General features: G+C 59.0%; 1 protein-coding gene across 1 annotated transcript in view; it reads left to right on the top strand.

The window, feature by feature from the left end:
* Nucleotides 1-26,443, top strand: part of MUC5B (mucin 5B, oligomeric mucus/gel-forming) — a gene marked incomplete at its 5' end in the record, with an annotated part of 51,503 nt that overhangs the window by 7,760 nt on the left and 17,300 nt on the right. The window contains 28 exons of the mRNA XM_082660145.1: nt 11,009-11,079; nt 11,122-11,292; nt 13,264-13,410; nt 13,782-13,835; nt 14,368-14,418; nt 14,733-14,994; nt 15,099-15,213; nt 15,334-15,424; nt 15,644-15,750; nt 16,456-16,657; nt 17,093-17,218; nt 17,349-17,466; nt 17,554-17,692; nt 17,988-18,098; nt 18,195-18,264; nt 18,623-18,760; nt 19,120-19,284; nt 19,652-19,746; nt 20,732-20,858; nt 21,086-21,341; nt 21,824-21,876; nt 21,995-22,095; nt 22,220-22,371; nt 22,855-22,993; nt 23,098-23,211; nt 24,104-24,283; nt 25,088-25,327; nt 26,215-26,371. Of these exons, the coding sequence (XP_082516271.1) occupies nt 11,009-11,079; nt 11,122-11,292; nt 13,264-13,410; nt 13,782-13,835; nt 14,368-14,418; nt 14,733-14,994; nt 15,099-15,213; nt 15,334-15,424; nt 15,644-15,750; nt 16,456-16,657; nt 17,093-17,218; nt 17,349-17,466; nt 17,554-17,692; nt 17,988-18,098; nt 18,195-18,264; nt 18,623-18,760; nt 19,120-19,284; nt 19,652-19,746; nt 20,732-20,858; nt 21,086-21,341; nt 21,824-21,876; nt 21,995-22,095; nt 22,220-22,371; nt 22,855-22,993; nt 23,098-23,211; nt 24,104-24,283; nt 25,088-25,327; nt 26,215-26,371 (3,752 nt within the window). The remainder of the gene's footprint in view (nt 1-11,008; nt 11,080-11,121; nt 11,293-13,263; nt 13,411-13,781; nt 13,836-14,367; nt 14,419-14,732; nt 14,995-15,098; nt 15,214-15,333; nt 15,425-15,643; nt 15,751-16,455; nt 16,658-17,092; nt 17,219-17,348; nt 17,467-17,553; nt 17,693-17,987; nt 18,099-18,194; nt 18,265-18,622; nt 18,761-19,119; nt 19,285-19,651; nt 19,747-20,731; nt 20,859-21,085; nt 21,342-21,823; nt 21,877-21,994; nt 22,096-22,219; nt 22,372-22,854; nt 22,994-23,097; nt 23,212-24,103; nt 24,284-25,087; nt 25,328-26,214; nt 26,372-26,443) is intronic.

The following is a 26,443-nucleotide window of genomic DNA, read 5'->3' as shown; positions in this document are numbered from 1 at the left end:
ATGGACAAAACCCAAAGGAAATCAGGGAAATGATGCATGTACAAAATGAGAATATTAACACAAAGATAGAAATTATTTAAAAAAAAACAGAAATTCTGGAATACAGTGACTGAAATGGAAAATTCACTAGAGGGGCTCAATAGCAGACTTGAGCAAGCAGAAGAAAGACTCAACGAACTTGAAGACAGAACAACTGAAATTATCAAAGTTGGGGAGCAGGAAAAAAAGAATGAAGAAAAGTGAATAGAGCCTAAAGGACTTGTCAGGCATCATCAGGTGGGCCAACATATGCATAATGAGAGTCCCTGCAGAGAAGAGAAAGGGGCGAAGATATTATGTAAAGAAATAATGGCTGAAAACTTCTAAGAAGCTCAACAAACTCCAGGTAGAATAAACTCAAAGAGGTCCACATTGACATACATTATAACTAAATTGTTGAAAGTCAAAGAAGAAAATCTCAAAAGTACCAAGAGAATTCATTCTCAATAAGATTATCAGCTGATTTATCATCGGAAACCTTGGAAGCCATTAAGGCACTGAATGATACATCTGAAAGGGTGAAAGAAAAAACAATCAACCAAGAATTCCTCACCTGGCAAAGCTGCCCTTCAAGAGTGAGAGCAAAATTAAGACATTTCCAGATAAACAAAAACTAAACCTACCGTATAAGAAATGCTAAAAGAAGCCCTTCAGGTTGAAATGAAAAGACACTAGACAGTAAATCAAAGCTCTATAAGAAAATAAAGATACCCAATAAAGCTAAATATGTGGGCAAATATAAAAGCCAGTATTACTGTAATTTTTGTTTGTAACTCTACATTTTATTTTCTATGATTTAAAAGATAAATTCATGAAAATAATTGCAAATCTATGTTATTAGCACACAAGGCATAAAGATTTAATCTGTTACAACAATAACATTAGGAGGGGAAGGAACTAGATGGGATTAGAGTTTTGTATGCAATTGAAACTAAATTGGTGTCAATTCAAATTAGACGGTTTTAACTTTATGCCGTTATATGTAATCCCATGATAACCACAAAGAAAATATCTACATAATATATACAAAAGAAAATGAGAAAGGAATCAAAATTTGTCACTACAAAAAATCAACTAAACACAAAAGAAGGCAGTAATGGAGGAAATGAGGAACAAAAGAGCTAGAAGACATACAGAAAACAAATAGCAAAATGGCAGAAGTAAGTCCATCCTTATCAGTAATCAATTTAAATGTAAATCGATTTAAACTTTCCATTCACAAGGCAGAATTGATTAAAAACAACAACAACAGGGCCTCCCTGGTGGCCCAGTGGTTGAGAGTCCGCCTGCCGATGCAGGGGACGATGCAGGGGACGCGGGTTCGTGCCCCAGTCTGGGAGGATCCCACATGCCACGGAGCGGCTTGGCCCGTGAGCCATGGCCACTGAGCCTGCGCGTCTGGAGCCTGTGCTCTGCAACGGGAGAGGCCACAACAGTGAGAGGCCCGCGCACTGCAAACAACAACAACAACAACAACTATATGCTGTCCACAAGAGATTCACTTTAGAACTAAAGACACAAATAGGTTGAAAGTGAAAGGATGGAAAAAGATATTTCACGCAAATAGCAACCAAAAGAGAGCTGGGGTGGCTACACTAATATCAGACAAAATAGGCTTTAAGTTTTTTAAAATAAAGTTTATAAGAGACAAAGAAGGATATTATTTATTGATAAAAGCAAAAAATTCAACAATATATAACAATCATAAAGATATATGCAACAAACAGTATAGTCCCAAAATATATGATGCAAACATTGGCCGACTTGAAAGGAGAGCTAGATAATAAAACTACTAATAATAGTTGGATAATTCAGTACCACACTTTCAATAATGTATAGAACAACAAGACAGAAAATCAATAATGGAACAGAGGACTTGAACAAGACTATAAACCAACTACAGGGGGCTTCCCTGGTGGCGCAGTGGTTGAGGGTCCGCCTGCCGATGCAGGGGACGCGGGTTCGTGCCCCGGTCCGGGAGGATCCCACGTGCCGCGGAGTGGCTGGGCCCGTGAGCCGTGGCCGCTGAGCCTGCACGTCCGGAGCCTGTGCTCTGCAATGGGAGAGGCCACAACAGTGAGAGGCCCGTGTACCGCAAAAACAAAAACAAAAAACAAAAAAAAAACCAACTATGCCTAACATACATATACAGAACACTCCACCTATCAACTGCAGAATACACATTTTCTCAAGTGCACATGGGGTATTCTCCAGAATAAACTAAGTGTTATAAACAAGTGCTAAGTGTTATAAACTAAGTGCTCTAAAACAAGCTTTAGTAAATGTTAAAAGATTAATATCATATAAAGTATCTTTTCTAACCATAAAGGAATAAAGCTAAAAATCAATAATGGAAGGAAATTTGTAAAATTCACAAATACATGGAACGTAAACAACACACTCTTAAACAACTAATAGGTCAAAGAAGAAATGAGAAAATCCTTAGAGATGAATGAAAACAAAAACACAACATACCAAAACAGGAGATTCAGCAAAGGCAGTGCTAAGAAGAAAATTTATAGCTGTAAAACCTACATTAAAAAAGAAAAGAGATCTCAAACCAATAACTTAACTTTACACCTTAAAGAACTAGAAAAAGAAGAGAAAACTAAACTCAAATCTAGCAGAAGGAAGGAATAAATAAAGGTTAGAGCAGAGATAAATAAAATAGAGAATAGAAAAACAACAAAGAGAGCCAACAAAACCAAAAGGTGGTTCTTTGACAAGATCAACAAAATTGACAAACCTTTAACTAAATGCACTAAGAAAAAAAAGGAAGAAGAATCAAAATTTAAAATCAGAAATGAAAGGGGCATTACTGTCAATTTTATAGAGATAAATGTGATTAAAGGTTTGCAACAACATGGATGGACTTGGAGGGTATTATACTAAATGAAATAAGTCAAACAGAGACAGACAGATACTGGTGATATCACTTATATGTGGAATCAAAAAAATACAATAAACTAGTGAATACAACAACAGACTCATAGTTGTAGAGAAAAGATTGTGGTTACCAGTGGGTAGTAGGGAGGGGGGAGGGCAACATAGGGGTATGGGATTAAGAGGTACAAACTATTATGTATAAAACAAATAAGCTATGAGGATATATTGTACTACATGGGGAATATGGCCAATATTTTATAATAACTATAAATGAAGCATAACCTTTAAAAATTGTAAATCACTATTTGTACACCTGTAAATTGTATAATATTGTGTATCAACTATATTTAAATAAAAAATTAAAATAACAGAATGAAATAAAATATAATACCATGTATGGTTCTCAAAACAGTTAAAAAAAAAGGCTTCAGGATCTTTTGTACCACAATATTATTATTACTGGCATTAGTTTATATTGTTCTATGAATATGAAGGTATAATCTAATGAGGGCAATATAGTATATTAAAAACTAAAATCACAAAGAAATAAATATAATACAAATAATACTAAAAATATGATTAAAGGGAATAGTATGAACAATTGCATGCCAACAAATTTGATAACCTAGAAGAAATGGAAAAATGCCTAGAAACACAGTCTAACAAAACTTACTCATGAAGAAACAGACAAACTGAATAGACCTTTAACTAGGAAGGAGATCAAATCAGTAATCAAAAACCTCAAAAAAAACAACAAAAGAAACTATGTTTGGTCCAAATAAAGAAAACTACGTACCAACATCCCTCGTGAATAGTTATGCAAAAATCCTCAACAAAATACTAGCAAACAAATTCAGAAGTATATTAAAAGGTTTCTACACCATGATCAAGTGAGTTTTATTCCAGGAATGCAAGGATGTTCAACATACAAAAACCAACCAATCACCACATTAATAGATTGAAAAGGGAAAAAACCCACATCTCAATTAATGCAGAAAAAGAATTTGCCAAATTTCAATATCTTTTCATGATTAGGAACTCAACAAACTAAGACTAGAAGGACACTATCTCAATATAATAAAGGCCGCATATGAAAAGCCCACAGTTAATGTCATACTTAATGGTGAAAGATAAAAGCTTTTCCTTTAAAATCAGGAACAAGACAATGATGCGTATGTTCATTGCTTCTATTCAACACAGTATTAGAAGTTCTAGCCAAAGCAATTAGGCAAGAAAAAGAAGTAAAAGGCACCCAGATTGGAAAATAAACTATCCCTGGTCACAAATGACATAATTTTATATGTAGAAATTTCTGAAAATTCTACCAAAAGTGATTCAAGCTTGCTATGGTGTGTTTCCATCCAAAATCCATATGTTGATATTCTAACCCTCAAAGGTGACGGTATTAGGAGGTGGGGCATTTGGGAGGTGCTTAAGTCATGAAAGTGGAGCTCTCATGAATGGGATTAGTGCCTTATAAAAGCAGCTCCAGAGAGATCACTAGCCCCTGTGGACTTTGCAAGAAGTGGGTAGCCTGAAACCAGGAAGAGGGCTTTCACCAGAACCCAATCATGCTGGCTGAATTCCAGTCTCCAGAACTGTGAGAAATAAATTTCTGTTGTTCATAAACAACCTAGTCTGTGGCATTTTGTTATATCAGCCCAAATGGATTAAGACAGAGCTAATAAATGAATTCAGCAAGTTGCTACACACTAGCAAGGAACAACCCAAAGAGGAAATTAAGAAAATAATTCCATTCACAGTAGCATCAAAAATAATAAAATACTTAGGATTAAAGTTAAGCAAGGAGGCAAAAGACTTGTACAATGAAAATTACAAAACATTGGGACTTCCCTCATGGTGCAGTGGTTAAGAATCCTCCTGCTGATGCAGGGGACCCAGGTTCAGGCCCTGGTCTGGGCAGATCCCACATGCCGTGGAGCAGTTAAGCCCATGTGCCACAACTACTGAGCCTGCACTCTAGAACCCGAGAGCCACAACTACTGAAACCCATGAGCCTAGAGCCTGTGTTCCACAGCAAGAGAAGCCACCGCAATGAGAAGCCTGCACACTGCAATGAAGAGTAGCCCCCGCTCGCTGCAACTAGAGAAAGCCCATGTGCAGCAACAAAGACCCAATGCAGCCAAAAATAAATTAATTAAATAAATAAATTTATTTTTAAAATTACAAAACATTGCTGAAGGAAATTAAGGAATACATAAATAAGTAGAAAAATATCTCATATCCATGGATTTGAAGACTTAATTCCGATAAGATAACAATATTACCCGAAGAGACATACAGATTTTATGTAATCCTTATCAAAATCCCAATGGTGTTTTTGCAGAAATAGAAAAATCCATACAGAAATTCATGTGGAATCTCAAGGGAATAGTCAAATTACTCTTGAAAAAGAAGAACAAAGTTGCAAGACTCATTCTTCCTGATTTCAAAACTTATTACAAAGCTGCAGTACTCAAAACACTGTGGTACTGCCATAAAGACAGACATGCAGACCAATGGAATAGAAGAGATAGTGCAGACATAAGCCCGGGCACACACAGTCAATTGGTTTTTGACAAGTGTGCTAAGACCATTCAATAGGGGAAAGGAGGCTTTTCAACAAATGGTGCTGGGAAAACTTGATATCCACAAGCAAAAGAGTGAAGCTGGGCTCTCATCTGACACCATATATGAAAATTAGCTCGAAATAGATCCAAGACCTAAATGTAAGAGCTAAAACTATGGAAGTCTTAGAAGAAAATTAGGGAAAAACCCTTGTGATGCTGTATTTGGCAATGATTTTTGGATATGACCCTAAAAGCACAGGCAACAAAAGAAAATTGATAAATTGGACTACATCAAAACTAAAACCTTTCTGCATCAAAGGACATTATCAAGAGAGTGAGAAGACAAACACAGAATGGAGAAAATATTTGTAAATCATATATCTGATTAGGGATTAATATTCAGGATATTAAGAACTCCTTCTGCCTGCCAATGCAGGGGACAAGGGTTCGAGCCCTGGTCTGGGAAGATCCCACATGCCGCGGAGCAACTGGGCCCGTGAGCCACAACTACTGAGCCTGTGCATCTGGAGCCTGTGCTCCACAACGGGAGAGGCCGCGACAGTGAGAGGCCCGCGCACCGCAATGAGGAGTGGCCCCCCTTCGCCGCAACTAGAGAAAGTCCTCGCACAGAAACGAAGCCAAATAAATAAATTAATTAATTAATTTAAAAAAAAAGAACTCCTAAAACTCAACAACAACAAAAAACCAAACAACCCAGCTCAAAAATGAGCAAAGGACTTGAATAGACATTTTTCCAAAGAAGATATGCAAACAGCTAATTAGCACGGGAACAGATGCTCAACATCAACAGCCATTAGAGAAATGCAAATCAGGACCATGTGAGGTACCACTTCATACCTGTTAGGATGGCTATCATTAAAAAAGAGGGCATATAAGAAGCACTGGCAAGGATGTGGAAAAATTGGAAACTTTGGGCACTGCTGCTGGGAATGTAAAACGCTTCTGTTGTTTGGTGATTCCTCAAAAAGTTAAACATAGACTTATGATATGATCTAGCGATTCTACTCCTAGGTATGTACCCAGAAGAATTGAAAGCAGGGACTCAGATATTCACACCGTCATGTTGATGACGTCATGGCCTTATTCACTATAGCCAAAAGGTGAGAACAACCTAAATGTCCATCAAAGGATGAGTGGATAAACAAAACGTAGTCTATTCATACAATGGAGTATTATTCAGCCTTAAAAAAGGAAATTCTTGGGCTTCCCTGGTGGCGCAGTGGTGAGAGTCCGCCTGCCGATGCAGGGGACACAGGTTCGTGCCCCGGTCCGGGAGGATCCCACATGCTGTGGAGCGGCTGGGCCCGTGAGCCATGGCCGCCGAGCCTGCGCGTCCGGAGCCTGTGCTCCGCAACGGGAGAGGCCACAACAGTGAGAGGCCCGCGTACCCCCCTCCCAAAAAAAAGGAAATTCTGACACAGGCTACCATGTGGATGAACCTTACAGGCATTGTGCAGAGTGAATAATCCAGTCACAAGAGAACAAACACCGTACAATTCCACTTACACGAGGACCTAGAATAGTCAAATTCACAGACACAGAAAGTAGGAAGGACCGGGCCAGGGCCAGGGCCTGGGGGAGGGGGAGGGGGAGTTGTTTAATGGGTAGAGTCTCTTTGGGATGATAGAAGAGTTCTAGAGAGGGTAGTGGTGATGGTCGCACAGCACTGTGAATGTACTTAATGCCAGTTAATGTACACTTAAAATGGTAAATTTTAAGTTATATACATTTCTCTACACAGATAAAAAAAAAATCCCCTATGGTTTCCCTGCTTTAAATGCTCCAGTAAACTGTACCCCCCAAATTCAGAGTAAACCCTGACTCCTCCCCTGGTCCAACCTTGCCCACGCCACAGCCAGCTCCCCTCTTGCAGGTGCCCCAGTACCAGCCACACCAGGTGCCTTCAGACCCTCCAAGGAGCCATGTTGATCCCTGCCCCAGGCCCTTTGCACCTGCTGTTCCCTAATTTGCTAAAGGCTGCCTCTTCCCCTTCCTTCAGCTCAATGTCACCCTAGCCCCACAGAGAGCTTTGGTTCCTTCAAAGCTCTCACTGCTCCCTTATATGGCCAGTGAGCCGTGAGCTCCAAAGGGGCCCTCTCTTATCCTTGGCCACGTCAAATCCCCAGGGCTTGGGGCTCAGAATTTGCTAGAGGCAGAAAGGAAGGAGGGAAGGAGGGTGAGAGGGATGGAGAGATGAAACGGGCAAGGAAAGGGGTTGTGTGAAGACCAGGAAATAGAAGAAGATGCTGGGTGGGGGTGGGGGGTCTTGGTCTTCACACAGGGCAGGGGCTTCCTGGGGGAGGGTCTCCACATTCTTGCAGCCCTGGGGCAGGGTTAGGGGAGTGGGCACAGCCTTTCTCACCATGGTGGCCGCTCTGGGGACGAGGATGCCCCGGTGGAGCCTGATCCCACCCCCCTACACTACCCGGGTATGGACTAGGGTGGGGAGCACCCCATCGGGCAAGTGGAGGCTTCCACTCCCCGCGGAGGCAGCAGGTGCAGAAGGCCTGCATCCCTAGACGGCCCGGGGCCGGGCTCTGAGCAGGCCTAGAGCCAGCCAGGCCTTTGACGCCCCCAGGGCCATACCTTGTACTCCTGAACCCTCCATGGTGTCCGGTGTGGAGCTGGGCAAACAGCCAGCACTCGATAAATGCCTGAAGCTTGATGCACCCCAGTGCCCCTGGCCCTGACTCCGCACTGCTGTGGTGAGAGGCCGGTGGGCAGGGAGGGGTGAGCTGAGAAGGGCGCCCAGCGTTCTGTGATGACCCCTCCAGGGGCTTCCAACAGGGCCGAGGGACTGGCCGGGGCAGCCCAGCTCTGGGCTCTGTGTGGGGGGGGTCTTTTCTGGGGGGTGGGATCACGTCTGCCTGCGGGCTCTGCAGGCTGAGCGCGGGGCAGGGTGCGCCCCAGGCGGGGCAGGCCCTGGCCCGTCCCTGCGGCCTCCCCAAGCCCCGGGAGGCCTGGCCCGGGCTCTCCTTCCCAGCAGCCTCACGCTTCGCTTCCTCCTTCTTCTGTCCTCGGCTCTCTCAACTGTGAAGGGGTAAACTCGCTGGGCAAACAGGCTGGGCTTGGCGCTCCACATCCGGGATGTCTCAATCCTGCGACCCTGGCGGCCCCCACGGCCAGCCCTGCCCGAGGGTGGTGCTCCGGGGGGGAAAGGGCAGCGTCGGGCCATGGCACAGCCGTCCGCCCCCTCAGTCTTCCGGTGCACTGACTGAGTGCCTACTGTGTGCCAGCTGTGAACAGATGGGCCAGGCCCCTGCCACATGGAGTGTTCCTTCCGGGGTGCTGGTGGTGGTGGGGGGGCAGACGATGACCTTGAAGCTTGAAGAGATAACATCCTCGAGGGCCGAGGCGCCCAGGCTGCTCACACATGGTGCTGGCGGGTGCGGAGCGAGGGGCCGACCTTCGTGGGCACTGGGGCTGGCGGGGCCCCTCTGATGGCTGTGTGGTGCTGGCCACCCAGGGCGGGCGGAGGGATGTACCAGCCTTGAAGGCGCCCAGCTCAGCTCTGGGCCAGGGGCACAGATTGAGAGCTGAGGCTTCGGGAGCGGGGAGAAGGCGGGCACGGGGGCTCAGTCTGGGAGGCCAGATTCCCTGCTTCCTTCCTTCCTTCAGGTGGATTCAGGGGTCCGGGCTGTGTGCACTCCCCACCCACATGAGGGACCAGGTGCCACGGCCTCGAGCACCGGCTGTTGGCCTGGAGCGAGGGCAGGAAGGCCAGGCCCAGCCACAGCCTGAGAGCTCGGGAGGGCGGGGTTAGGAGGGTGGAGGGAGGGGTCCAGCGCACCCTCCAGGCCTGTTCTGCAAGGGGCCCCACCCAGCCCTCCCCCAGAGGCCCCTCCAGCTGTGCCCTCTGCGGAGGGGACAACTGGGTTGGCTGTGAAAGAGAACTTTGGAGATCACGCACCCCAGGCCGGGAGGTGACAGTGAGGATGGGGGAGGGACAGCTGGAGGGCAGCCTGAGCGCCTGCCCTGGGGTCCCAGAAGCGGGCAGTGAGTGGGGTCTGAGCCTGAGCTGAGACCCAGGGCCTAGGTCTGCAGGAGCCCCCATGCTGCTGCCGGTGCCGGAAACGGCCCAAAGACACCAGGAACCAAAAGGAGACGCAGGACCTGTGGGGCCATTGGCCAAGCTGGGGGGATGACGTCGGTAAAAGACGTGTAGAGCTTTAAGATGGGGTTTCCCTTTTCCCCAGAAATTCCACTTCAACGGACTTATCCGAAAGACAAAGGTGGAGGGCAGGGCGGGGGTGGGGGTGGGGGCCTGTGCACCCCGCCCCCCAGCCGTCCTGTGCTCAGACACAGCAGGTTTGGGGTGAGGACGCCCAGTGGCTGAGAGCCAGAGCCAAAGGAGGGAATGGACGGGGGGGGGGGCGGGGGAGGAGTGTGGCTGGGGGGCTGCACTGACCAGGGCCCCCCCAAAACCTGCCATACCAGTCGGGGCAGGCGTTCGTGGCTCCCGCTTGGGGCAGGTACTGGGGTTTAGAGATCCCTGGTCCCCCAGTGCCCCTCGTCAGCCCTGCGGGGGGCCGTGGGGCCACATCACTTTGTACATGGGTCCCTGCTCAGCCTGCCGTTGGCCGGGGACCCCAGGTGGGTCTGGGATTCCTCTGTGCCCCTTCCCTGGGGTTAACCAGCCGGCCTTGGGCATGAGACGAGGGTCAAACAGGACCCAGGCTGGGAGCCCCTGGCCCTGCCTTGGCCAGTCCCGGCGTGCGTGCCAGGGTGTCCATCCTCAGGGCCTCCGTTTCCCCTTGAGTTTGAACTTGGTGACAGAGAGGAGCCCAGAGGCCTGGCAGGGTCCTGCTGGCACAGCTGGGAGCTCTGGGACCCCCGGGAGCCTGCAGACTGGTATCCCCCTCCATACATGGTATGCACACCCCGCAGCGAGCAGGACCCCCGCCGCCCCCGCCAGGCAGAGTGATGGCCTTGCAGCCCCTGCTCACCCCTCGGGGATGGGGTGGTGAGCACCTCTGGGCAGCTCCCCCACGGCTGCCTCTTCCCCTCCAATCCCCCCTGACCGCCTCAGCCAGGCTCCCGGGAGGTGCTGCCCTGGGGTCCGAGCCCGCCTGCTGCCCACACACCGCACCCTCCCCGGGCCCATCCTATCGCGGGCGCGGGGCTGCAGCAAGGCGGGACCCAGGCAGGCCGAGGCGGCCCTGCTTTGTGGGGGCTTTGCTAGCACCAGCCTCCGGCTCCGTCCACGCTTTCTCTCCTGATCTCAGAAGCGGCGGGCTGGGGCGTAGGGGAGGGGTCCTGCACCTCTGGGGCCCAGAGCGCAGATCCTTCCTCCTCTAGGCTCTTTGTGCCACGGCCCCTCCCCAAGAGCAAACACACGTGGCTGCCGTGGGGAGAGGACAGCACCCTGCGTGGCCCAGGAGCTGGGCACGGGGCCAAGGCTTCCCGCTACATAAGCCCCAGGGCCCCCAGGGGAGCGAGCGTCGTGCCCCACTCCCTCCTCGCCGCCAGCCCACCGCCCTGCCGGCCCTCAGGATGGGTGCCCAGAGAGGGTGCCGGGCCCTGGCCTGGGCCCTGGTGGTCCTGCCCTTGGTGCAGAAAGCAGGTAAGGCCTAAGCCCCTCACTCCATCTTGTCGGCCCCCGCAGGCCACTCGCCTGTGTGTCTCCTGCCGACACTGCACAGCGTGTCCTCCGTGGGGCCCTGCACGCGCCAGACTCCTGGCCCCCCTGGAGCGCCCAGCCTGCGTTGGGAGAAGTTAGGTCCCCCTGGGGAAACTGAGGGTCTCAGCCTCCGGGATGGGGTTGAGGGGGCTCTGGGTGAGGAGACTGGGCTGGGGGTTCTCTCTGGTTCCCGTGAGGCCCCCAGAGCAGAGCGGGCAGGGGACGGCACAGCTGCCTGACGGCAGGGAGAGCAGCAGGGTTGCATCTCCCACACTCCGCCCTCTGGGCTGGCCTGGGGTCACGGCCATCACGGCAGCCCCATCCCAGCGCCGGCTCTGCTCCTGGAGCTATAACTGCCCTGCGGCCTTTCTCGTCCTCACCTGACTGCCGCCTGTCTGGCCCTGTGGCACTCCAAGCCGGGGAAGCACCGTGAGCCCTAACGCTTACTGTCAACACAAAAGATGCTGCCTGGGGCGGCCGGTGACACCCAGCTGGGCTGGCCTGGAGCCCTGGCCACCGGGGGCCACCCCTCCGTCCCCGGGCCCCATGGACTGCTCCGGCAGCCCCTCTACAGCACCTCAGCCCAAGCTGGGGGGTCTGGGCAGGTGGGCACCAGCCCGAGGCTCTCTCCATCTGTGAAAGGGAGGTGCTGAAGGGGAGGGGGTTGTCTCCCAGAGCCCCTGCCCCAAGCCGCCTTTCTGGGAGGGCGAACTGGGCTGGGTACGGGGTGGGGGGGGCATTCCCATGGGAGCTCCCGGTGGGGGTCCCGCACGGTTTGGGTGGCCGGCCAGCCTGCCTCAGCTCCGGGGCAGCAGGTCTGCCGTCAGCCCACTCCCCTCCCTCTGGCTGGGGGCAAATCCCTGGGATGGGTCTGTGCTCCTGTCAGAAGGAGACGCGCGCCGTGGCGGGCATGGGCTGGGAGACGGAGCAGTGAGCCGTGGCTTGAAGCAAGACCTAGTTCCCTGCTCAGGAAGTGGGCCTGGGCAGCCTGGATGAAAACCAGGAATCCCAGCTGCTAGTCCCCCAGGGGCTCAGGGCCAGAAGCAAGGTTCCCCTGGCCCTTGACCCCACTGGAAAATGCATTTCTCAGGGAGGCGAAAACTGTAAAAACAGGTACAAAGTTTATTACTAGAGACACAGCACAACCTGTGGGAGAGCTCACAGAGAAACAGTTTGTTTAGTTAAGACAGAAGCAAGGCAGAGATACCCTAATCCTAACCACTCACCTCCCCCAGAGAGAAAGGGTGTGGGCGCCCCCCCAAGGAGGAGGACCCCAGGAAAGAGGCGGTGAAGTCATTCATACAGGGCAGTTCTTCCGGGTCTCTGTTTACCTCTGACCAATTATCCGGTTTCCCTTTCCACACCCTTAACCGCCCTAGGACCCTCCCCAACATGCGTGCGCAACCTTTAGCCAAGATGGATCCCAGCCCAGAGGCCTATGGGAGGCCTTGGCATCACCTATTAGGGGGTGGCGGCCCCTCCTTTTTGACCCCCAAGGAGCCTTTCTGCGCATGTGCAGTGTCTCCCTTGCCCCAGGGATGGGAAATACGTGATCTCTTGATCTTTTCCTCAAACAAAGGTTAGCCCCTCTCTGCTCCTGCCACGACTGTTACCTTAAAGCATCCACCAGAAGCAAAGTCCAGCTTTTTACCCTGTTCCTGTTATTTCCATCTCCAAGTGCAGACGGGAGGCTGGATGTAAATATCTAGCCTGGAGCCCATCTATCTCCTGCCTCAGATGGGTGTCCCCTGGGCTGAAGCCCCCTTAGGGGTGGGTGAGGTTGGGCCCTGCGTGGGGGGGCTTCCCATCAGGACGATGTGCACCGGACTACAGCGTGATGGGGTGGTCAACAGCAGGCACTTCTCTGGCCAAGCGCTGGACCCAGGCTCACTGGGCCGTCACCTGGCCCAAGGAGGGTGTGACACGTGAGCCTGTCCGTGTGAAGCCCCCTGATTTCCCGACCATGGGGTGGGTACCACAGCGGACACACGTGGGAGGGCCCGCAGGTCGGGGGTCAGGGGCGGATGGGGGAGCAGCCATGCTTCTGGGAAACGCAGTCAACTAGGGCCCTTAGGAGGAGAGAGAAATCCCAGGCCAGTCCCTGTGGTTCCCATGTCGGTGTCCCAGACGGGAAAGTCGCACAGGGAGTGGAGGCTGGCATGGTAGCTGTGGAGCCGAGCCCCAGCGCCACCGGGGACATGGGGACCCCTGGGGCTGCCCCTCCCACTCCCGAAGAGGCGCCGGCTTCGGCCGAGCATGGAGACCCCCACAGACGTGATGAAGGAATTCGGAGGCGCTAGCCCGAGAGCGGGGTGCCCCAGCCTGAGCCTGAGACAGAGGGGCCTGGAGGGGGGCACAGTCCTGTCCATCAAGATTGTGGGGGCACCTGTGCCTGGTGGCGGGGGACACACAGGTGACCTGGGGTGGCCTGGGGTCAGTGAGGCCAACAGCTTTTCCTGATTCCATTCTACCCTGAGCCACAGCGAGATGCGGTGCAGACGGGGAGGGCGGGTCAGCTCCCTGCCGAAGCTCCCATCCCGGCATCGGGTGCTGTTCACGTGGCCACCATCCTGCAGCCCTTGGAGACCAAGGGACAGGTGGCTGATGTCAGGCTTCTCAGGGACTCCGGTTCCCTTTTCCCACAGAGACCCAGGGCAGCGCGGAGCAGAGCTGGGCGAGTCAGGAGGCTACCATGAACGGTGAGAGGGTGGACAGTGGTAGAAAGGGCCCCACACGGAGCTGGCAGGGGATCTGGGCAGGGGTGGGGGGTGGACCCTTTGCCACATTAGCGACGTGCCACAGAGACCCTCCTGGATCCCATCTGCCCACAGGACGGGACAGCGGAGGGGGTCTAAGAAAACAAAGGCACCGAGCGGACGGGCTCAGACGCTCACATGCACTCACACACGTGTGCACACACATGTTCACACCCACACGTCTGTGCTTACATGAATGCCCACTCACTCACTCGCAGGCGTGGACACACTCGCATGCTCACACACACACACAATCGGGGAAGCACACAGACCTGGGCAGGAGCGTGTCCTGGGCAGATGGATAGGGTCCTGGAGGGGACAGCGTTAGTCCTGGGCTCCCTTGGCTGGGCCAGGGTTGGCCTGAGGCTCCCTGCTGCCCCGGGGTAGCCAGTGAGGAGGACGGCAGTCCGGGGAAGGGGTGTCCTGGCTGGTCCCTGCCCGGCCATGTTCGGGTGTGACCCGGCTCACTCTGCAGCCCGGCGTGTGACCTTCATCCCGCCCATCACTGGCTTCCCCACCATGAGCTGTAAGTGGTCGCCGCCCATTGCCCACAGGGGCAGGGGTGTTTGCCAGCCTCAGGGGGTGGTCACAGACCTGGGGATAAAGCCGGGACAGTGTGGGCAGCCGGGAAGCTGGAGCTTGGCTGGAGCCGGGCCTTGGGCGTGGCTGGGAGCCATCCCTGTAGATGGTTCTGCTGGGGGCTGACCCGGGTGCTGGTGTCGGAGGAATGGGAGAATCCGGAGCAGAGGGGAGTGAGGAAGGGGGCGGCGGCTCCCCACCCCGAAACCGGGGGCCTGGTCCCAGGGAAGGCTGCCCTCCCCCACCGCGCACTCCCCACAGCCCTGAACACGGCGCATGGCGGGCGGGTGTGCAGCACGTGGGGCGACTTCCACTACAAGACCTTCGACGGCGACGTCTTCCGCTTCCCCGGGCTGTGCAACTACGTCTTCTCCGCGCACTGCGGTGCCGCCTACGAGGACTTCAACCTCCAGCTCCGCCGCGGCCTGGTGGGCTCCAGGCCCACGGTCACCCACATCACCCTCAAGACGCAGGGGCTGGTACTGGAGGTCTCCAACGGGTCCATCCTGGTCAACGGGAGGCGGTGAGCCTGCCCGGGTGTGGAGGGGCCAGGCTCCAGGGTGGGCTGGGCTCAGAGCTGGCGGGGAGGGCGCTGGACCCGTGGGAGCACCGAACTTTCCGGCCCAGGGAGGAGCTGCCCTACAGCCGCGCCGGCCTCCTGGTGGAGGAGAGCAGTGCCTACGTCAAGGTCAACATCCGGCTGATGCTAACCTTCACGTGGAACGGAGAGGACAGCGCCCTGGTGAGGCTGCCCGCCCCGACCCCCTCCCCACCCAGGGGCAGCCCTGCGGGAGCTGGCTGGATGGGGGCTGGGGGCCCTGCGGGCCCGCAGAAGCTAGAGCTGCCCCTCCCCCGCCCCCAGCTGGAGCTGGACCCCAGGTATGCCAACCAGACCTGCGGCCTGTGCGGGGATTTCAATGGGCTCCCGGCCATCAACGAGTTCTATGCCCACAGTGAGTGCGCAGCAGGTGGCCGAGCCCAGGCTGGACGGTCCCAGGGAGGCTGGGGCGCAGGGCGGGGGCCTCGCCGGGACGCTGGGCAGGGAGCAAATCGGGGGGTGGCAACGCTTCCAGTGATGCCCCAGAGGGAAGTTTCGGGGGTCCTGAGCATGGGCGGGAGCTCTGCCCCCAGAGCCCCTCCGGGCCCCTGCATGGAGTGCCTCCTCTCTGCAGATGCCAGGCTGACCCCTCTACAGTTTGGGAACCTGCAGAAACTGGATGGGCCCACGGAGCAGTGCCAGGACCCCCTGCCCTCCCCAGCTGACAACTGCACAGAGGAGGTGAGTGCCTGCCTGCAACCCCTGCAAATACGTGCCCCCCAAACACAGTCTCACCAAGAGGGGGCGCTCAGGAAGCCCAGAGCAAAAGCCCTTCCGATGTGCTGGGAGGACCCCGCCTTTGGAAGTGGCCTAGCAGCTGCAGGATCCCCAAAACCAGCAGAATCCACGAGGCTTAACTGGGGAACTGAAGCTAGTCAGGGGTGGGGGCTGAACAAGGGGGACGGTCAGCGACAGGTCGGCACTGACCCTGCTGGGGCTGGCTGACCGTGGGCACCTCCGCCTCCCCCTTCTCTGAGCCGCCTCCAGCATGGGGTCTGCACCCGTCCTGGGCACGCGCACTGTGGGCAGGTGTGTCCCGGAGCCCGGGGTGGGCGCAGGGAGTCCAGGGTCGTGGGTCACCAAGCAGAGCTCTGCACAGAGCAGTAGCAAGTTCTCAGTGGTTGAGCAGAAGGACGGGTGGCTGGCTGGAGGGATGGATGGATAGATATGTGGATGGACAGATGGACAGAGGGATGGAAGGACAGATGGGTAGATGGAGGGAGGGATGAGAAGATGGATGCGTGATGGACGACGGGCAAGCAGGTGGCTGGCTGGCCGGCTGGAACCTCAGGGGAAGGGGGCTTCCTGGCCTGGGGGAAGGCTGCAGGGCTGGGGTCCCCACTGATACCGCACAGAGGACAGAGCCTCCAGCCTCTGTCTCACCAGGAGGGCATCTGTCGCCACACCCTGCTGGGCCCAGCCTTTGCTCAGTGCCACAGGCTGGTGGATGCCGAGGTGTACGTGGCCACCTGCACCCAGGACCTGTGCCGCTGCCCCACCTGCCCATGCGCCACCTTCGCGGAGTACTCTCGCCAGTGTGCCCACGCCGGGGGACAGCCGCAGAGCTGGAGGGGCCCTGACCTCTGCCGTGAGTGCCCCCATGCACTGGGGAGGAGCCCAAGGCCCTGCACCCACACTGGGTCCCTGGGGAGAGTGTGAGGGAGGCGACCCTCAGGCAGGACACCTGGCACCTGGCTGGGGATCCGGGCAGGTGGAGCCCCTCGGGGGGCCCACGGTGAGAGGATGGGCAGGAGATCAGAGGGGAATATGAAAGGCCTGCGGGCCCCCGAGGGCCCAGAGGGAGGACCTGGCTTGGGCACACTGAGCTGGGCTCACCCCTGAACCCAGGTGGGGGCGGGGGTCTGCCCCCGGAGGCTCGGGGCCCCACGCTCCTCTCCCCTTCCGCCTCACTCAGAAGATGGCTAGATGGGGCAAGAGGCGCCCCTTTGGGGACCCTTGGTGGCACATGGAAGGCGGGAGCAGGGTGGCTTCCTGGGGCCAAGCCCTGTCCTTCTCCCCACAGCCCAGACGTGCCCCCTGAACATGCAATACCAGGAGTGCGGCTCACCCTGCGCGGACACCTGCTCCAACCCTGAGCGCTCCCAGCTCTGCGAGGACCACTGCGTCGACGGCTGCTTCTGCCCCCAAGGCAGGTCCTCCAGGCCCTTGGGGACCGCCCCCTATCTGGGCCTTTGCCCCCATCCGGTCGCTGTGTTTCCAACGCCTGAGCCCAGCCTCCGCTGACCACTTGTGCCCCCCCACCCCCCGCTGCTCCCCAGGCACGGTGATGGACGACGTCACCCACTTGGGCTGCCTGCCCCTGCGGCAGTGCCCCTGCATGCACGGCGGCCGCCCCTACGCCCCGGGGGCCTCCTTCGCCACCAGCTGCAGCTCCTGGTAGGTCCCCCGGCCGGCCCCGCCCCTGCCCCGCGTGGGGCTCACCTCCCCCTCACCATGGCCCCTCTGTCACGGCTCGCCCCCCAGCACCTGCTCCGGGGGACTATGGCAGTGCCAGGACCTCCCGTGCCCGGGCATCTGCTCCGTCCAGGGCGGGTCCCACATCTCCACCTATGATGAGAAACTCTACGACGTGCACGGGGACTGCAACTATGTCCTAACCAAGGTGAGCCCCGCCTGCTGGGCCCTCCCGGGACCCTCCGTCCTCCTCCACCCCAGGAGGGGTTCCATGACGGCCATCCGAGCGGTGAAGTCCCCTGGGGTTCCATTCCGAGAGGAAGCTCACACTCATGGGGGCCAAGGGGCTCCCAGCTCTGGACAAGCTGCTCAGAGGTGACCAGGTGCCAGAGGCCCCCGACCCTGCAGGGCTTCCTGGGCACAGGGCACCACACACACACAGTCCCTCCCGCCCGGGGTGGGGGCTGGCCGACCCAGGACACGGGTGGGCTCTGTGCCGTCAGATATGTGCAGGCAACGCCCTCACCGTGCTGGCCGAGCTGCGGAAATGCGGCCTGACGGACAACGAGAACTGCCTCAGAACGGTGATGCTGTGGTTGGACGGAGGCGACACGGTGAGGGCCCGGCTGGGGGCGGTGGCAGCGGCCCTCCGCGGGCGGGCCGGCCGGGCTCCGCCCCGCGCTGACCGCGGCCCCGCCTCCTCTCCCCAGACCATCCAGGTCCAGGCCAACGGCGGGGTGTTCGTGAACTCCATCTACACGCAGCTGCCCGCGGCAGTGGGTACGCGGCCCCCAGGGAACGGGCCCTGCGGCGGCCAGGCGGGACCTCTAGGAGGCGCCACCGAGCCAGCTCTCTGTGGCCTTGGGAGTCCCGGAAAGGCCCCGGGCTGGGTTCCCACCTGCAAGGTGGGGCTGACACGGGCCTCATCTGTGACTCCGTGGGGACCCGTGTGGCGCATACTCGGTGCCCGGCCTCACAGCAGCGTCAGCGGTCACGGCCCGAGCACACATGCGAGCTCCTGCCCAGCTCCCGGGCCCTGGAGGGGCGGCCGGGGCTCCTGCCGGGCAGCCCCCCGAGCCCTCGGCCCAGGCCTGGCTGGTCAGCACGGCGGCCGCTGACTGTCCCCCCCAACCCGCAGCCAACGTCACCGTCTTCAGGCCGTCATCCTTCTTCATCCTGGTGCAGACGGGCCTCGGGCTGCAGCTGCAGGTGCAGCTGGTGCCCCTCATGCAGGTGTTCCTCAGGCTGGACCCCTCCTACCAGGGCCAGATGTGCGGTGAGGCCAGCAGTGGGCTTGGGGGGCTGGGGGCGGGGCGGTGGGGGGGAGCGGGGGGTGGGCAGTCAGGCCAGAGGCGGGGACTGGGGAGTCAGCGGTTCCCCGGGCGCAGCAGGGACCCCGGCCCCGGAAGGCGGGCCGGGAGGATGGAGAGCAGGACACGCTGCCCTCACAGCGGGTTTCATGTGGGGGCTGCCTGTCCCCCCACCAGGGCTCATCTGCAGATGGCTTTGGAACCAACATCCTGGGATGGGGCTCTCCGGCGGGGCCACGGTGTGGTGGTGCCTGTAGGACCCGCAGGCTCCTGGGAGCCTGGGCCGAGCTGGGCGGCCCGCTGATGCCCACCCCCCCGCCCCCAGGCCTGTGCGGGAACTTCAACCAGAACCAGGCCGACGACTTCCGGACCATCAGCGGTGTGGTGGAGGGCACGGCCGCCGCCTTCGCCAACAGCTGGAAGACCCAGGCCGCCTGCCCCAACGTCAAGAACAGCTTGGAGGACCCCTGCTCCCTCAGCGTGGAGAACGGTATCCCCAGCCTGGGGGTGGGGGGGCCTCGGGTTACCCTGCGGCCGGGCCTGGGAGCTGCCCGTCTGTCTCACCCGGGCTCCAGGGTGGCCGGGGCTGGGGGGTGAGCGGGGCGGGGTGCGGGGTCACCGACAGGCTGCAGGCCCACCCCCGGGGGGGCGCCCGCTGCCCTGTGAGCTGGGCCCACGCGGCGCAGCTGGCGAGCCCCCAGTTCCGGTTCGGTTCCCCCAGCGGAGCGGCCCCCACAGGGCCTGCGTATGCCGAGTGGAGGCTGGGCGGGTGGGCAGGTGCAGGGGAGGAGGTGTGGGAGGAACGCCAGTGACCGCTGAGCTGCGCCCGCGACGGTCCGCGTGCCTGCCCTCCCCAGAGAACTACGCCCGGCGCTGGTGCTCTGTGCTGACCGACCCTGCTGGGGCCTTCTCGTCCTGCCACTCTGTCATCAGCCCTGGGCCCTTCCACTCGGTGAGACCCCCGGCCAGCCCCTGGGTGCGGTGGGGTGCTGGGGGCAGGACATGCCCCACTCCCGGCTCCCTCTCTCAGCACCGCCCACACCTCCGTGGCCGAGGGGCATCCCACTCTAGGGACATGGCCACTGCTGGTGTGTTCGGTGCCTGGGACGGCCATACCAAAGGGCCACAGACTGGGGAGCTGACAGCCGGAGGCATCTACCCACTGCCCAGGTCCTGGAGCCTGGAGGTTAAGATCATGGTGCTGGCAGACGGTCCCCCGGGGGTCATTCCTGCCTCTCCTGCTTCTGGGGGCCATGACACTGCATCACCCCAGCCTCTGCCTCGTGCCCTCCTCCTTGTGTGTCTGGGTTCAAAGCTCTCCCATAAGGACACCAGGTGTGTGGGTCCAGGCCCACCCTAATGACCTCATCCTAACTTTGTCACATCTGCAAAGACCCCGTTTCCAACAGGGCCACGTTCACAGGCCCTGGGGTCCTGACGTGGACACACCCTTTGGGGGGACACAACTCGACCCGACAGTTGGCTCACAGGCCGCTTCTCTGGAAGCCAAAGCCCTAACGCTCAGTGACTCCAGCCCCCAGGAGTGTGTGTCCACAGCTGGAAGACCCAGGCCCACTTTGGGGGGCTGCACCCCCTGCCAGCACCCTCCCGGCCAACTCACCTCCAGACATCTCCGGCCTTCAGTCTCCCCCCACATGCAGCTCAGCCAATGACGGACCTAGAACTCAAGCTGAGCCCTGTTCTGGTCCCGCAGAGACCCCTCCCTTGGACCCTGTCCTCAGCCTGGCCTGGCCTCTCCCATCCCTCAGAGCAGCATGTTCCCACCCGCCCCCCCCACTGTGGCCTTACACCAAGCTCCCCGCGGGAGGCACCGCTGCCCTCTGTCTCCTGGCCCAGACGGGGGTCCCAGGAAGGATGGACACAGAGAGAAGGGTCCCTGGTGGGCTGGGGTCCCTGACGTCCCAATGCCCCCCCAGAACTGCATGTTTGATACCTGCAACTGTGAGAAGAGTGAGGACTGCATGTGCGCGGCCCTGTCCTCCTACGTGCGGGCCTGCGCCGCCCGGGGCGTGCTGCTCGTCGGCTGGCGGGACGGCGTGTGCAGTGAGTGTCCGCCAGCCGGCTTGATGGGGCACAGGGTGGGGATGCGGGGGGACCGGAGACCCTGGGGCGCACCCCACCACCTGTCCTCAGCGAGAGCCTTAGGCCTCCCCACCCCAGCCGGCGGGGAGGCCGAGTCTCGGGCTGCTCCAGCCCCAGCTTGGACGTGGTCAGGCGGGGCTGGACGGGCTGCCCGGCTACTGACCTGTATGTAACCTGCCGGCCCCCAGACAAGTACATGAGCAGCTGCCCCAAGACCCAGAGCTACGCCTATGTGGTGGACAGCTGCCAGCCCACCTGCCGCTCCCTAAGCCAGGCCGATGTCACCTGCGACGTGGCCTTTGTGCCCGTGGACGGCTGCACCTGCCCCTCGGGCACCTTCCTGGACGACACCGGTGGCTGCGTGCCTGCCGAGGCCTGCCCCTGCTACTCGCATGGCTCTGTGCTGGCTCCAGGGGAGGTCCTGCACGACAACGGCGTGGTGTGGTGAGGCCCCTCCCCGCTCTCACCCCCTCCCCGATGTCATGCCCCCCAACCCGCCTGCTCCACACACAAAGATCTCCGTGCCTCCCCCAGGGGACTTTAAAACACAGAGGACGCCCTGGGGAGGGAAGTTCAGCCCCGTGCACCCCATAGCCGTTCTGAGAGGGACCCCTCCTCTGGCCCGGGAAGGTGTTCCAAGGGTCTGAGGCCCGTGGGGGTCACGGTGTGTGCCCTGGAGGGCCCACCTGGGTGCACCCCTGTCCTGGCCTCCCCCACCCCCTCCCGCCCGACTCCAGGTACCTTCCTGGCACCTCTGCTCATTCACTCAGTGCGTTCGCGGGGATCTGGGGCCCTCACCGTACCCCGGAGCAGGCGCCTCCCTCCCCTCATGACAAGGCCCGGGGGCCCAGCCGGCCGAGATCTGGGTGAGGTCTGTGGGGCAGCGGGCGGGTGCCCAGACCGGCCATCGTTCTCATCTCTTGTAGTTCATGTGTGAGCGGGAAGCTGAGCTGCCTGGGAGCCGTGGAGCAGAGCACAGGTTCTACCCACCCCCGCCCCGGGCCTCCCCCCGTCAGGGCCCCGCACCACCCCCCGACGACCAAGGGGAGGGGCTGCTGCCGGGCCGGGCGGCCCACCCAGCGTGGTCTCCTCCTCAGGGTGCGTGGCCCCCATGCTGTTCCTGGACTGTAGCAACGCCTCCGCGAACACGCCCGGGGCCGAGTGTGTGCGGAGCTGCCACGTGCTGGATGTGGACTGTGTGAGTCAGCTGGGAGGGCACGGCAGTGCTGCCCGGGGCCAGGGGTGGGGGGCAGCGTCCCCTGCCCCTTGGTGTCCCCGAGCCGAGCCGGACGAGCCGCTGATGGGCGTCTGCCTGTCCACAGTTCAGCACGCGCTGCGTGTCGGGCTGCGTCTGCCCCGCGGGGCTGTTGGCCGATGGGAGCGGGGGCTGTGTGGCCGAGGAGGACTGCCCCTGCCTGCACAACGAGGCCGCCTACAAGCCTGGGGAGACCATCAGGGTCGACTGTAACACCTGGTGTGTGGAGGGGCCGCGGAGGGGGTGGTGTGGGCGGAGGCCACGGGGGCAGCGGCCCGAGCGGGCCTCGGTCAGGATGTCCTTGGCAGGAGGTCGGAGAGGAGCTGAGGCCTGGAAGGCCCTGGGTGGCCCGTTCGTCCTCTGGAAGGTGCCCAGGGACTGGCCGCCTCTGCCCAGGAGACGGCAGGGCCGGTTGAAGCTGCCCTCAGGGCCGTGGGCCCTGCACCCCAGGCGCCAAGGGTTAGGGGAGCCTGCAGACAGGAGCCCAACTCGGGGGTGGGGTGTCAGATCCCGCGTGCCCCGAGCTCCCTGCTCCATTTAACCCCTCCAGCCTGGGGAGGGGCACACCGCACCCCTGTTTTATGGAAGAGGCACTGTGTCCTCGTCCTTGTCACAGTCGTGACGGGCTCGGCCGCGGCTGCCTGGTGAGGTGGTCTCCTGGCCCGGCCCCCTGAGCAGGGCATCACCTCCCCTCCCCTGCAGCACCTGCAGGGGCCGCAGGTGGGAGTGCAGCCGCCGGCCCTGCCTGGGCACCTGCGTGGCCTACGGGGACGGCCACTTCATCACCTTTGATGGCGAGCGCTACAGCTTTGAGGGGAGCTGTGAGTACACGCTGGCCCAGGTACGCGGCCCCCCTCCCTCGGCCAGCACATGCTGGCCCAGGTACACGGCCCCTCGCCCGCCCCCGGCCAGCGAGGGACCACGTCCCTCTCCTCCCCCTCCCAGGACTACTGTGCGGGCAACGACGCCAGCAACGGGAGCTTCCGCATCGTCACCGAGAACGTCCCCTGCGGGACCACAGGCGTCACCTGCTCCAAGGCCATCAAGATCTTCCTGGAGGTAGGGGCACCTGGGGACCATCTCCCTCCCTCTGCAGCCCCGTTGGAGCCCCAGCCGGGGCCCCTGGACCTCCAGCTGTGGCCTCGGGTCTCACGGCCGCAGTAACAGCCACAGCCCGGGGACTTGCAACCTGAGAAGTTAATTCTCTCATGGTTCTGAGGCCAGGCTCCCGCCACAGGCTCCAGGCGAGGGTCCTTCCTGCCTCATCCAGATTCTGGGGGCTCCTGGCTTGTGACTGTGTCCCCCCCGATCTCTGCTCTGTCGTCACACGGCCCCTTCTCTGTGTCCTTTTCCCCTGTCTGACCTGGTAGCAACCCCCGTCCCTGGATCTGGGCCCTCCCTAAATCCACGACGGTCTCACCTCCAGATCCTTCACTTCATCACATCTGCAAAGACCCTTTTTCCAAATCAGGGCACATTTGCGGATTCTGGCGGTTAGAACTCGACGTGTCTTTTTGGGGGGCCTTCATTCAGCCCTCCACACCTGGGGTGACCAGTTCTAGCAGAGGGTGGTCAGAGTTCACAGTGCAGAGAGCAGAGCTGCTGACTGGGGGCCACTTCCCACCCACCCCAAAGGTGGGGAGAGGCGTGAGGAAGCATGGGCGGCAGCCCCGAGATGGGGCCGGCTGGCCTCCTGCAGCTCCTGTGCCCTCCGCCCCACTCTGCTTGCCCACAGCTCCCAACTTCCCACACACCTCTGCGGGCTCCCAGGCTCTCACCTCAAGTTCGCAGACAGTGTCAGGAGTCCGGCTCATTCCTAACGCCAGCCCCATGCATTGGGACCCTGAGTACCCACAGAGCCCCTGTCCTGGGCCACGGGGGAAGGGGGCTCCGGCCCCAAAGCTGGCCCCTCAGCTCCCTGCAGCCACCGCCTCCCCGTGCCCCTCTGCAGAACTATGAGCTGATCCTCCACGAGGGTTCCTACAAGGTGGTGCAGAGGGGGCCAGGCGGAGACCTGCCCTACAAGATCCGTTACATGGGCATCTACCTGGCCGTCGAGACCCGCAGTGGCGTGGTCGTGTCCTGGGACCGGAAGACCAGCGTGTTTATTCGGCTGCACCAGGAGTACAAGGTTGGGGTGGCAGGCTGCGGGACCCCCTTGGGGAGGGACAGAGCTCTTGCTCCTAGACCTGGCCCAGCAGTGCAGTCTGGCAGCTGACGGACTGCTGAGGGCTGGAGAGGCCATGCACAATGTCCGCTTCCCAAAGGGGCATGTTGAGACCAAACCGACCAGTGGGCGTGTCAGTCCTGGTTGGAAAGCGCTCGTGGCTCCCTGGTCTCTGCACTCAGCTGTTCCATGCCCGCTGGGCTAAGGTTCTATAGGGGAGCAGGTGCCTGCCTGCCTGTCTGCCTGCCTTTCTGTCCACCTGCTTACCTGTCTACCTGCCCACCTGCCTGCCCACCTGTCCGCCTGCCCACCTGTCCACCGGCCTGCCTGCCTGTCCATCTGCCCCACTGTCTACCTGCCCACCTGCCTACCTGTCCACCTACCTACCTGTCCACCTGCTTACCTGTCTACCTGCCCACCTGCCTATCCACCTGCCCACCTGTCTACCTACCCACCTGCCTATCCACCTGCCCACCTGCCTGCCCACCTGTTTACCTGTCCACCTGCCCACCTGCCTGTCCACTTGCCTACCTTTCTACCTGTCTACCTGCCCACCTATCCGCCTGTCCACCTGCCTATCCACCTGCCCACCTGCCTTCCTGCCCACTGCAGGACTCCTCGTGCACCCCGCCTTCCTGAAAGTTCACTGGGTGCTGCCTGGGGGAATAGGGTGGCCTGCAGTCACGCCTCCCAGGCCAGGCTCTGTGCTGCTCCCTCAGGCCACCCCATGCAGCCCCACCCTGTGCCCATCTCTGCGTCCATCTGCAGGGGAGGGTCTGCGGGCTGTGCGGGAACTTTGACGACAACGCCCTCAACGACTTCACCACGCGGAGCCAGTCCGTGGTGGGCGACGTGCTGGAGTTCGGCAACAGCTGGAAATTCTCTCCGTCCTGCCCGGACGCCCAGGCCCCCAGGGACCCCTGCACCGCCAACCCGTACCGCAAGTCCTGGGCCCAGAAGCAGTGCAGCATCATCAACAGCGCCACCTTCAGCGCCTGCCATTCTCAGGTGGGCCAAGCGGGTGCTGGGGCTGCCTCCTTCCCTCCTGGAGGGACCTGGGTCTGGCCCAGGCCTGTCCTCCGAAGACGGCCTTGACCCTGACCATTGTACACGGCACACTGTGTGGACCTCCCACCAGGCAGGTGCCCATGTCCCCAGTCCTGCTCTGCTTTCCCTGATGGCACTCAGCCTCATCCCCTGGAAACGGGGCTGCGAGCCACCCAGGGAGGACCTCAACGTCACCTCTCGGTCCTCCCCCACATTCCCTGAGCCGCCAGCCCCCAGCACGGACAGAAACCTCAGGGGGCCTCAGCCCAGCCGGGCCCCACGGAAGCGGAGCATTGCCACGGCCTGAGAGCCTTCCCTGAAGCCCTTCCTGCTACTTAACAAGGACCGCAGGGCCCACTCACCGACTCGGTCTCGTGATCCGGGACTCGCGGGTGCCGAGCAGGCGGCGTAGTGGGACTGGTCCGCGGCTGACGCTGGCCAGCCTGCGTGAGGCCTCGCGTCCCGCCGGGCTCGCAGCCCCCGCCCGCACCCCGGGTGCCCTGCCCGCTGGGTCAGAAAGTCCTTTGTGCACCTGACACAGCAGTCTCCACCTCAGACGGTGCCGCCCGTGGTGGCAGATGCGAGACATGGTGGCCCTGGTCTCTGCCACCCGGGAGGGAGGAGCGGGGGGCACCCCCTCACCCTGAGGAGACAGCACCCCGTTTGCCAGGACAGGTCACAGCACGGTCACAGGGAGGGCTGGCCTACAGCTGAGTGAGTGGCGGAGCAGAGGCGAGGGAGGAGGGGTGGGTGCCCAGGTGGGCGCGCCGCAGACGGCAGGTGGGGGGTTGCCGGCTGCCCAGGGGCCGGGGACTGGCTCTTCTCACTGAGCAGACCCCACCCCCCAGGTCGACTCCACCAGGTACTACGAGGCCTGTGTGAGCGACGCGTGCGCCTGCAACTCGGGGGGCGACTGCGAGTGTTTCTGCACGGCCGTGGCCGCCTACGCCCAGGCCTGCCGCGACGCGGGCGTGTGTGTGTCCTGGCGGACCCCGGACATCTGCCGTGAGTCGGGTTCTGTCCATGGTGGCGGCATGAGGTGCAGCTGCACCAGCTCTGGGGCCTGACGGGCACGCA

The sequence above is a fragment of the Grampus griseus genome (assembly GCF_964374135.1).
Source record: "Grampus griseus genome assembly, chromosome: 8".
NCBI lineage: Eukaryota > Metazoa > Chordata > Mammalia > Artiodactyla > Delphinidae > Grampus > Grampus griseus.
The sequence above is the reverse complement of the archived record's forward strand: the minus strand, read 5'-3'. Positions and strand labels throughout refer to the sequence as shown.